This window comes from Meleagris gallopavo, chromosome 25, assembly GCF_905368555.1.
Source record: "Meleagris gallopavo chromosome 25, MGAL_WU_HG_1.1, whole genome shotgun sequence".
NCBI lineage: Eukaryota > Metazoa > Chordata > Aves > Galliformes > Phasianidae > Meleagris > Meleagris gallopavo.
In genome coordinates this window covers 1,695,215-1,707,403 of record NC_139428.1, presented here as the reverse complement: position 1 = coordinate 1,707,403, position 12,189 = coordinate 1,695,215, and the positions used below count along the sequence as shown (strand labels likewise).

The 12,189-nt window shown below is 42.9% G+C and overlaps 1 protein-coding gene across 2 annotated transcripts in view; it reads left to right on the top strand.

The window, feature by feature from the left end:
• Window positions 1–11,973, top strand: part of KDM1A (lysine demethylase 1A) — a 29,780-nt gene extending 17,807 nt beyond the window's left edge. The window contains exons 10-20 of one of the 2 annotated variants that reach the window (XM_085208924.1): window positions 1,233–1,375; window positions 1,899–1,989; window positions 2,895–3,029; window positions 3,508–3,581; window positions 3,860–3,971; window positions 4,329–4,461; window positions 5,207–5,394; window positions 5,805–5,919; window positions 6,949–7,076; window positions 7,862–8,008; window positions 8,659–11,973. In XM_085208924.1, the coding sequence (XP_085065050.1) occupies window positions 1,233–1,375; window positions 1,899–1,989; window positions 2,895–3,029; window positions 3,508–3,581; window positions 3,860–3,971; window positions 4,329–4,461; window positions 5,207–5,394; window positions 5,805–5,919; window positions 6,949–7,076; window positions 7,862–8,008; window positions 8,659–8,844 (1,452 nt within the window). In that variant the 3' untranslated portion in view covers window positions 8,845–11,973. The remainder of the gene's footprint in view (window positions 1–1,232; window positions 1,376–1,898; window positions 1,990–2,894; window positions 3,030–3,507; window positions 3,582–3,859; window positions 3,972–4,328; window positions 4,462–5,206; window positions 5,395–5,804; window positions 5,920–6,948; window positions 7,077–7,861; window positions 8,009–8,658) is intronic. The other variant, XM_085208925.1, reaches the window with a different exon arrangement.
• Window positions 11,974–12,189: the final 216 nt, after the last annotated feature.

Genomic DNA, 12,189 nt, shown 5'->3' with positions numbered 1-12,189 from the left:
GGACACCCAGAGCTGCTTGCCCAGGAGTGTCCAGACAGCTTTTGAATGTCTCTGAGGAGGAGACTCCACACCTTCTCTGGGCAGTGTGTTCCATTACTCACTCACTGCGTGGCACAGAAGTGTTTCCTGATGCTGAGACAGAACTTCTCATGTTGCACTTTGTGCCCGTTGCCTCTTGTCCTGGCACTGGCTACCATTGACAAGAACTGGGCTCTGTCCTCTTTGCACCCTCTCTTCAGGTATTTATTATCAACAGAATCCTCTCCTGAGCCTCTTCTCCAGACTGAACAGTCCTGGCTTCCCCAGCCATTCTTCGCAGGAGAGATGCTCCAGTCCCTCACTCATCTTGGCCTTTCATTGCTCTCTCCAGCAGCTCCCTTGTTCAGGGAGATCCAGAGCTGGACATGGTATCTCCCAGTGATGGCTTACCAGTGCTCAATAGAGGGAAGGATCACTTCCTTTGACCTACTGGCAGTGCTTTGCCAGTGCATCCCAGGTTACATACTGTTAAATGTGTTGCATTACATTGCTGACTCATGTTCACCTTGCTGTCTGCTGGGATGCTTGGGTCCTTTTCTGCAAAGCTGCTTCCCAACTGGTTGGTTCATAGCATGCCCTAACACCTGGAGTTGGTCCTCCCCAAGTGTGGGACTTCAGCTTCTCCTTGCTGAATGTCCTGAGGTTCCTATCAACCTGTCAGAGTCCCTCTGGATGGCAGCAGGACCATAATAGTGTATCAGCCACTCTTCTCAGCTTTGTATTATCTGTGAGATTACTGAGGGCATGCTCTACCCCGTCACTAATGAAGATGTTGAGTGGAATCATGGTGATTACCAGCAGCTTCTTGGTATTTCAGACTTCAGGAGAGTTACCTTACAGCTCCTCATTCAGAACAAGTGTTATGGGATCTAACTGTTCAGTGGAATCTTGCTCCCTGTGCCTCTGGAAGATCTGTTTAGCTCAATAATAGCAAGTCCTTTATTTGCTTTTCACTGAGATGTGTTCTGTGGAAGCATGCCAAGTTCTGACTAGCATTGATTGAAGGAATTGTAGAATTTTGAATGTTAGTTATGAGGTGTCACGAGTTCAGACTGCACTGGGAAAGGCAGTCTTTAAATTTTTCTCTCTGCCATTCCAGTATTGTATCTCTGAAGCTCACATCTAGGTGACCTAGATCTTCTTTTATTTGTGAATAGAATATGAAGAACAAAGTTTGTTCTTTTGGTTTGTAGGTTCCAAAAGAGAAAGATGAAATGGTGGAGCAAGAATTCAATCGTCTGTTGGAAGCCACTTCTTATCTCAGTCATCAGCTGGATTTTAATGTTCTCAATAATAAGCCTGTCTCCCTAGGTCAGGCTCTGGAGGTTGTCATACAGTAAGTGACTTCACTCTTCACCGTAGAATTTTGTATTTTATGGAGGACTAAAAAAATAGGTCATGATGCTCCTAGAGTAAGCATTGCACACTCAATGGATGGTTCTAGCTTCTTGTTTGTGCTTCTTGTTATTTCCTGTTTATTGAAGCAAAATATACCACAGACATCTACTGTAGCAAATGTCTTTTCTTGAATGCTTCCTGAAAGTCACTGCTACAGAAACTGATAGTGGATAATTAACTTAATGTGCAGGGGGTGTACTTATTGTCCACCTATTCTGCTGGAAAGGTAGTGGTGTTTGGAATAGACCTTTTAATAATGCTAGATAATGTCAGGCTTGCATTTCAGCTGGTCAGGTGTCCTTCACTTACAGAAACTTGTATGCAGCAACAAGAAAATTCATGAGTGTTTTCTTAAAATATCCTGTGTGCTTTTATGCATTACATCTAGGTTATAATAATGAGCTTTTTCAGTACTGCTAGGATTTTATACTGAGCTGACTCTTACTCGTTGCCTCTTCCAGATTGCAGGAGAAACACGTGAAGGATGAGCAGATTGAACACTGGAAAAAGATTGTGAAAACACAGGAGGAATTGAAAGATCTTCTTAACAAGGTCAGATTTTGTCCAATGATGATGTTTAGAACAGGAAGTTACCACTATGTTTCTCCAAAGAAAACCTAAACAACAACACAAAGCAGTTGCTATTAATACTGTTCTTAAAAAAGCCAGCTGTTCTAAGGCTTGCCAGGTATCACTGCTATGACAAATGAGGCCTAAAGAGCTATTTTAATTCATGCTGTTTTTCTAACCTTCAAAAACTTCTTCAGAAATAGTAAGGGAAGTACCTGCTTTTTTTTTTTTAATATCAAAAGACATAAGCAGTAGTGCAGTAGAAGATTCTTAAAGAAATTTGAAAGCTACCATACAAGTTGAGTAGGCTTTCTTTCTCTTTTCTGTAAGAGAACTTTGTCCCCATGTACAAATTGAAGTGCAGGGGAATAGGTAGAAGAGGTAAAACATGAATCTAGGAAAAGAAAGAGAGAACACATGATCAACCAGTGTTATGTCATAGCTTTTGTTGGAGCTGTTAGGAAACAGCAATGGCTGTGGCACTGTGAAAACCCTTTGAATGTTGAATTTGGAGGAAAGGATAATCAAATCTCTGATTTGTAGTGTAGGAACAGTGTTCCAGGCTGTCTCTGGAGTCCCACTTAGTTGTGGTAGGTGGGCTCTTTAGATCTCCACAGTTTCTCAAATGAAGAAATGTCTGAGGACAGCTGATTCTTATTTTTCAGTGAGGTGTTTAGTCAGAAATCACTGATGTTGTGCTTAAGCCATGTTCTTCTGGAGTTGGTGATATTTATTGTGATTTTGTGGATGTAGAATTGTATGTAAGTAACATCTGGACATCTCTTTGCTGCAGTGGTACAGTTTGAGGTGAATATCCATTTTAGACAGTCACTCATGAAATCTGTCTACCCCTGTTTCTTTTTTTTTCCCCACTTCATCTTAAAAAGATGGTAAACTTGAAAGAGAAGATTAAAGAGCTCCATCAGCAGTATAAGGAAGCATCAGAAGTGAAGCCACCTCGGGATATTACAGCAGAGTTCCTTGTAAAGAGTAAACACAGAGATCTGACTGCACTTTGCAAGGTAATGGATGGCATACATGCAACACTCAATTCAGTGATCTCTGAAAACTTCCCCAGCCAAGTAAAATAATCTCATCTAAATGTTTCCACAACTCTCACTCAGTTCTAACACTCTCTCAGAATGTGAAAGATTGTAACTCGGGGTTGATAAGTTGATGACTGTATTTAATACCTCAGTTAAGGTGGAGAGTATTAACATGTTGAACGTTTGGATTTAGCTACCCATGTTAGATCATATCAGAGAGCATTTAGCAGCTCTTTTCCTGCAGTGTGACATAGGCTTCTGTGTAGGAAACAGCAGAAGAGTACAGTATGCTGAATTAAATGTTGGAAAAATTAAGAACTGGATTTAGGTTTCACAGAAACCCACGAGTCTTGCTGTTATTTCTCTTGGAGCCAGATCCAGCAGGATGCCATGCAATATCTCTCAGTCCTTTTGAACGTGAGCTGAGCTTAACGTGAACTTTTATTGTGTTTAGGAATACGATGAATTGGCAGAAACGCAAGGAAAGCTGGAAGAGAAGCTGCAGGAACTTGAAGCCAATCCACCAAGGTAAGGATAGGAGTGATAAAGATGAGTAACGAGGAAAGCAGAGCGTTATCCATGTAACACTGTATTTCTGAAGGGAAGGTTCTACTTTCCTTAGAACATGAGCTCCTCTTTGCAAGTGTGACTTGGCTGAGTTTGGTTTTGGCATTTGCTTTGAGAGTTTTGTTGGCTCTTTTTCTCCCACTGAGGAAGAACTGATAGAATACGTTTTCCAAAGCAACGTGTTTACAACGTCCTGCTCCAACAAGCTTAAATGTCTTTTGTCTTGTATTCTCTTCCAGTGATGTTTATCTGTCTTCAAGGGATAGGCAAATACTTGACTGGCATTTTGCAAACCTGGAATTTGCTAATGCTACACCTCTCTCTACACTTTCACTGAAGCACTGGGACCAGGTAGCTAATTAATTAATGTGTTTGTTTTGCAATGTACTTCAAAATCCATTTCATTCCCATGTGTGTTAACTGTCTCAAAACTCTTGAGTGCTGTCTGCTTTAATGCTTAGATGTTGTCATTCCCTGGTGAAATTCCAGGAAGCTTTCTCTGAATGTTGAAACAACCTGTAATAATGCTGTCTCCTAAAACTTTTCATAGTTATTACTTGGTTAATATCATAGGCTTTAAAATCGATTAGACTCATTCTTTGAAAATGTTTGTTGAAAACATTGTGCCACTCCACAGAGTTGCTGATTATTCTCAGTGGAGTGATGTGACTGTTATAAACATAGACTTTCCTGTGTCTTCATTTTTAGGATGATGACTTTGAATTCACAGGCAGCCACCTGACAGTGAGGAATGGGTATTCCTGCGTGCCCGTGGCCTTGGCAGAGGGGTTGGATATTAAGTTGAACACAGCAGTTCGGCAGGTTCGCTATACAGCTTCAGGTATGTGAAACCACCTCATGATAACAACTGCTCTGAGGGAGAACAATCAAATAAATTACAGCTCAGCTCTTCTGGAAGGGGATGGATCTCATGGAATGCACCTATCTGAAGTTTTAAGTTAGAAAAAGTCGTGTTTCTTATTGTGATAGGTTATGTAGGAAGCTTTAACAGATTCGTAAATCTTTAATGAGTTTTGCTTCTTTCTGTGGCTGGCTTAACTCCACCATTTTCAGCTGCAATTATCAATTAAGAGGCTCACACTCATTCTCCAGTCTCTTCATGCTGTTGTAACTGAAGTTTTTGGAGTAGGAGGACTTTGCTGAAGATAGCACAGGCTGTGCTGTTAGAACTCTGGATATAAGATCCACATGGAAGGAATACTGGTCTTCAACGCATTGATCTTGGGGAAACTCAGTGAGAAAGTGACTCAGTGAGAAGCACATCCCTACTGGCTGTGTAGTTATGCATGTATTTAAATATCGTGGACCTTTAGACTTATTCCAGTGTGGTCCTTCTTGGATGCTCTATCAGTTCCACATTTTGGTATTTGCACTGTGTGGCCAGTTATGTTTGCTTGCCTAGAAGTTAGGTTAAGCTTGGTAAAGTTTTCTCTGTAACCTAAATAGTTTCTGCTGTGGCTGTGCTTTTAAGATAGTCTTCTAAATTTTTGTTAACCCAACGCTGGGGCCTTTATAAGGCCTCTTGCCTCACCTATTAAATGACAGTTTTTCACTTCCTTTTCCAGGCTGTGAAGTGATTGCTGTAAACACACGATCTACCAGCCAGACGTTCATTTATAAATGTGATGCTGTGCTCTGTACCCTTCCCCTGGGAGTCCTGAAGCAGCAGCCTCCAGCAGTACAGTTTGTGCCACCTCTCCCAGAGTGGAAAACTTCAGCTGTGCAACGTATGGGATTTGGCAACCTTAACAAGGTCAGTCCTCGTTGAGGGAACTGCAGTGGAGTGGGGGTTGTAATGGATGGAATCTGAAATGTTTGTGGTGGATGGAAGGAGAATGTTTCTTCTGTTCCTCCTTTGCTAGGCTTTGGTGTTGAAAATTATCTGAAGAACTGTAAAGGCTTCTTCTCTGTATCCTGTATGATTTTTAACTGGTTAAATTTCAGCAATAGATTGACACAGTACATTTAGCACAGCTTGGTAAGCAGCAAACAAATAACGTGATAGGATGGGTATTAACCTATGAAACACAGTAAAGGTATATGCTTGCATGTATATATCTCCAGATTTTCCTTCCTGCACTTTTTCAGTGATGAAAGTCAATTAATGGAAATGTCTTTATTTTTATTTTTTCCCCCCTGATTTTATTGATTCTTTGCTTCCAGGTTGTGTTGTGTTTTGATCGTGTCTTCTGGGATCCAAGTGTCAATTTGTTTGGTCACGTTGGTAGCACTACTGCAAGCAGAGGGGAACTTTTCTTGTTTTGGAACCTGTACAAAGGTATTTGTGCTGCATGTCTGCTTCTATACAAACAAGAAATTGGCAGATTCAGATGCAGAAAAGAGCACTCCTTCAGGTGCTGTTATTTTTCACACATGAATGTGATAAGAAGTATTTGTAGGAAGGCAAATAGAAGCAGCGAGTTGCAATAAATTAGGACAGAACATGGAAGAGGATGGGTTCATCAGTGCTGAGTTTGGGGCTACATCTGTGAAATTACATTGCTTCTCATTGGGTCAGATGGCTGAAAGGGGAAAAGTTAACTGAACTTTTTTGTGGATCCACAGGTGAGAGTTAAAATGATAGCAAGATGGTGGAATAAAGTAGAACTGACTGACTTTGTGATGCTGCAGTCATTTATTTCTGTTGTGTGTTGTATTTCTGTAGACATAGCATTTTGAGAGAGACTTCTTTAGCTTAGAGAACGAACTAGGGAGAAAACTATCAATCCAGAAACAAAAAACTTAGAAGCATCATAACACGTGTTGTTATCTGAGTTCTTCTCAAATTGCTCTTTTTCTGGATGGTGTTCTACTCCTCCTTTTGGTTCAGTTTGTGATTGTTTCAATCTCTGTGCACTGGAAATAGAAAGAATTTGTACAAGTGAGCTATTGTGCTGATCTTAGTGAAATTTTATCATCAATTTTCTTTTTTCTGTCAGATTGTTTGGAAGATTTTGAGTTACCTGGAACATGTAGCACAGATGACTGTTAAATCCTAATGTCTGTCTTCTCCCAGATAAATCCTTTCCCCTCTTCTACGTGCTGTCCCTCCTGATGTGCTGGTTTTCAATACATCAGTTTTCTTGATAATTCCAAGTATTACCGTAGTGTATATTCATCTGTTTTCGTCCTGGTAATTCAATGTGGTAGGGGATGATTGAGAAATATTATTACCTGTTGAATTTATTAGTTTTTTTTTAGCTCTGTGATTTAGCTGCAGATAATAGTCAGACTTGTCTGGTTGAAATGTTAGGATTTCAATAATTCACTTATTTTTCTCTCTCCCACCCTCTTCCTCCCTGGTTAGCCCCCATCTTGTTGGCCTTGGTAGCAGGAGAAGCAGCAGGAATCATGGAAAATATCAGTGATGATGTCATTGTTGGACGATGTCTTGCCATCCTCAAAGGCATATTTGGCAGCAGTGCTGTGCCACAGGTTAGTACAGATAGGCATCTCAGTGGAGGACCTGTATCCTGCAACAGTATAAAAAGTAGATGGTAACTTTATTGTACCAGTTGACAGACCAAATGCTGGAAGGCATGAGCAGTACTTCATGTAAGGAGTAGGTGCCATTCGTTTTCCTTATTGCAGGGTAACTATAGAGCTGTTATTGGAAGTGGTTTTATCATCCTCAGCCTTTTGCTGTTTTCTGTATGATGCTCGACCATCCCAAGGAAGCAGCAGTTCTCAGTTGTGCTGAGTTCTCTGAAGTGCACATTTATTGAACGTGTTTATAGTTTGGCAGCTTACGTGTTGTAAGCACTTAATAGTGTTGAGATTTGCTGGATGCCATTCAGCAGTCTGGATACACCACACTCATCTGTGCTATCTGATGAACTGTATAGAATGCAGAACTTGCTGTGCAAGTACATCTATCAAAGTGGAGAAGTAGAAAAGTTAAACCAATACAACAGCACTTCTCCGGAACGTAATCCATCCTCCTCCTTGCTGTGCTCTTTCTTGTTAGTGTTGTCTTTTCTCTTTCTGGCTGGGTTTTCATTTCCCTAAAATAGATGTAACCTGCACCAGCTTTCCTGTAGGTCCCCCTTCAGTATTGAGGACCACTGTGAGATCTCCCCAGAGCCTTCAGCCTCCAGGATGAACAGCCCCTATATCTCTTTCTCTCTCTCTCACTTTTATCCTTCACTTTGCATCTTTTGTATTTTGTACTAACTGTAGAACACAAACTGTGTCAGCAACTGAAGCTTCTCTTTTCTCAGCCCAAAGAGACTGTGGTCTCCCGTTGGCGTGCTGATCCGTGGGCCCGGGGCTCGTACTCCTATGTAGCAGCTGGATCTTCTGGAAATGACTATGACTTGATGGCTCAACCAATTACTCCAGGGCCAGCCATTCCAGGTGCTCCACAGGTGAGGTATTTCTCAGTTCTTCATAGAAATGTATCAAGATATGATGGGTTTGTTTCAGTAAAGGTGAAGTCCAGAGGGAGAGAAAGCAAAAATTCTCTCCCAGACTGGGAGCCAGCACAGTGAAGACCTAAGACATCTCTGGTTCTTTGGGAAGATGAAGTCTTGAAAGCAAAAGCAGAAGGGGCTGTAGGGCTTTGGCTTCGTTGAGGTGGTTCTTATGGTGGTACAAGTCTCTAATAAACATAGCTATTGATAAAATGATTTTCTATGGAATATATAAGACAAAATTGTTGTCCTACTTTTCGTGAGGTAAAACTGCTCTAATCTACGTGAATTGCTGAAGCTTTCTTTTGCACGTATTGTCCTAGAGTTCATGTTCTAGTGTCAGACGTGGTCATTTCTTGACATGTATGTAAATTTGGCCATAGAATTGTAGATACAACATTGAAATGCTTTTTCAGCATACAGTCTAGGAAGCAAATCTCTATCAGCTTCTCCAAGTACTGCTTTTGAAGTAGAGTTCTATTGCCAATGTATTTGCTTTGCTACAACGATAAGTAACAGGAAAGTATTTTGTCACTTTGTTTTTGACAAACATGGAACTGAATCTGTGCAGAAGTCATAACTGTGTTCTCTGTTCCTCTTTGCAGCCCATTCCTCGCCTGTTTTTTGCAGGAGAGCACACAATTCGCAACTACCCTGCCACTGTGCATGGTGCTTTACTGAGTGGACTGAGAGAAGCAGGGCGCATTGCAGACCAATTTCTTGGGGCCATGTATACTTTGCCCCGCCAGCCTACTCCTGGGGTGCCCACACAACAAGCTACCACCATCTAAAGGAATGAGGAGGGATCAGAAGAGGACTAACAAAGCCACAAAGCTGCTGCTGGGTGAACAGCTTGGGATGAAGACATTCATGTAGTTTGTTCAGAGTATCTGCTGAAGGAACTTGGCCATAAGTTGCTGTGTTAGAATGGCCTTACAAAAGCCAGTTGGCTTGGCAACCCTTGACAAAAACCTCAAAAAGCTGTTTCAAGTGTCAGCATATACAGAATTCTTTACTACTAAATTGGGCAAGGAGGTTTATTTCGACTCTGCGGGTGCTTTCTGGAAGTCAAGCTTATAGTTGGAGTCTTAGAGGGTTTTATTCTACCTATTCATGTATTTACAATCCAGTAATTGCAGAAAAGGCCCTTTAGAAATTGGCTTCTACGAACTGTAGCTTAGTGTAGAATTTGTGGAAACACTTTTGCTTAATTTTGTTTTGAAGAATAATATTTTTGACCAATTTTATTCCTCCCCAGCATTTGAGGATTTGGTGTGACCGTTTCCCTACCAGTAACAGTGCATTGCACCCTTCCAGAGTGTGCCAAGCATGCTGCAGTGGTAAATATTTTCAACAGAAGAAATAACCTAAACTGGATATTCCGAAGTTAAAAGCTAGGAAAAATCACTTGTGTTTGTTTATATAGAAGCAGAGCTGCCCAGACAGTAAGCTTGTGAAGGACTTCATCTCACGATCGGTGTGTGCTGCAGGTGGGCTGTGCCTGGTGGGTTTCTACCCCTTTCTTTCAAAGCCCAAAGGGAAATACTTTCTTTTCTGCTGGGTTGAGGAGACAGTGTTGCAGCTGCCAGGTTATCCTTAAAGTGACTTTGGCTTGGCTGCTTTTCTTTGTTTTCCTTCTTTCTCACTCAGTGCACAAGAACGTTCTTCTCACTGTGCAGAGTGCTCTTATTTAATCACTTAGGGCCTTCTCTCCCCTATCTCTAGTTAGCACTGTGTTTTCTTCTCTGAACTTTTCTCACCTGTCTTCGTAGAGCTTGCTTACATCTCTCTGTGATCTTTCACACTTTTCTACTTCCCCTTTTTTTTTTTTTTTAAGTCTTTGTTCTCTCTGATGTTCTGTGTGTACGTGTGTGATCTGTCCCACCTTCTGTTCCACTGGCGAGTTGGTACCCACCCATTTCCTGCTCTTCCCTCAGCAGTGTCACTGCTCACCTTATTCCTGAAGATGATGCACAGACAAACACGACTGCAGCCCCCATTTATTTATAGCAGTGTTGGTTTTGTCTGCAGGCTTTCAGTCTTGGTGTTGTTGCTTCTACTGTTTTCTTGTGCCTCAGTCTTAAAGCTGGAGATCACTTTTCCTTCTGACTGTATCTGCTGTCTTCATAGGCAGAGCTTCTGATGGGCACTGAGAATGGAGGGACAATGGGATAAATCAGAGCTGGTCATCCTTACTTTCCCTTCCAGGAGGTGAGAGGACTTGGTGCTGCTTGGTTAGGACCTGGAAGTCCAGCAGGGCACAAAGGGAGCTGTGTCCAAGGGAAGTTTCAGAGGGCACTGGCTTATTTGAGACTTAAAGCTTCCCTCCTTCTGTTTAGGTAAAAGCCTACCTGGAATAGAATGGAATAGAATCCTAGAATGGTTTGGATTGGAAGGGACCTTTGAGATCATCTAGTTCCAACCCCCTGCTATAGGCAGGGACACCTCCCTCTAGCCCAGGTTGCTCACAGCCCCATCCAGCCTGGCCTTCAGCCCTCCCAGGGAGGGGACACTCACAGCCTCACTGGGCAACCTGTTCCAGCATCTCACTGCCCTCATGGAGATGAATACTACTGAGAGACATGGTGTTCCATGATGACAGTGTAACAAGCCTCTAAAATCCATCAATAGCTGATCTGTTTTCTTGGCTGTTGTGATGGAAGGCGGGAAGTGGGTCTGAGGATCAGGTGCTGTGCTCTGTAACGTGGCTTTGAGCTTCTGTGGGTCTCTGTATCCATAGGCTTGTTGGTAGTGCTGTGGCCATGAGGACTGTCTTCCCACTTCAGCAGTGTCAAGAACTCAGACAAGCTCTTCTGGTTCACTGGAAACTGAAATAGTCCTCAGCAAAACCAAGCTGTATTTTCCAAATATCAAGCCACATCAGATAACTAATGTTATTTTCAGAGTCGGTGTTCTCCTATTTATGATCATTCTGATGGAGACTTAGATATTCAGTGGACCAAATCCCCTTAAATGTACAGTAATTTGCCAGACATTCACACATGAACAAACTTGCTTCCACACATTGCCTTTGCTTTAGAAGTGAGCAGCTCGATGTACTTCAGGCTTTTAGGAGCCTTTGGGGATCAGCACAGACACAGATGTGCTCCCTGCATGGCCCAGCTGCCTGTGGTCAGTAGCACTGATTGCACCCAAAGTAGAGCAGTGGTTGGGTGAAGGTGAAGGTGCCAGACTGCTCCCTTTTGTTTTTTGGTTGTGTCCTGGGGGGTTGCTGGGGTGAAGGAAGCATAGGGAAGAACACTGTTATCCTATGGCCAGCTGAAGTTTTGCAGACCTGGATCAGGTGGCCCAGTGTGGGCTGACCTCATGTTGAGGTTCAGCCCTGCCAGGCTGTGCAGTGAAACTTCCATCCCTCGTCCAGGAGCAGGAGCTCTCTGCTCCTTGCAGCACTTGTGTTCCTAAGTGTGACTCCCAGCACTTAGCAGCTCTTTACCTGCAGCTTCTGTCCTCCAGGGACTGATTGCCACCTCCCTCTGGTGGTGGCTCCCATTCCAATTCAGGAGCTTTCTGCTCTGCTCTTTTTACCAGGCTTTGGTGGACCTTTGGTGCCACCTGTAATGGCTGTTCCTGTTGAAGTGCTCACTGCCATTTTCCCACCACCTACGACCTGCCGAGGAGCAGAAAGTATTGCAGTTGAATGAATTGCCAGATCTCCCTCTCAGCATCCTTCCTCGTGACGTGGTCTCCTTCCAGCTGCTGCCCTGACTTCCCTGTACGCCGCCTGATCTGTTAGCACAGGTTGGGATTGAAGGCAGCCAGGCTCTGTCCCAAATGAATGCAGTGGAGATTGGCTGCACCATCTGTTTGCATTGCTCCCCATCTGTTCTCAGGGACTCCCCACTTCTCGCTCTATGGGTACGTGAACTGTATTTCTGAGAATAAAACTGATTGGTGCTGTGTTTTTTGGGTTGTTTTTTTGGGGGGGAGGGGTGTCTTTCTAGTTGAACCTTCTGTGCTGAAGTTGCACTGGTGGTGTTCAGTGTGTGGGCAGTGCTCTTAGGTGCACTGCTTAACTCTGAGGTGTGGGATCAGGGCTTGGACTCGGTGATCCCCATGGATCCTTCCAGCTCGGGGTGTTCTGTAGGGTGAAGGAAACCTACAGCGGAGCTCTGGGT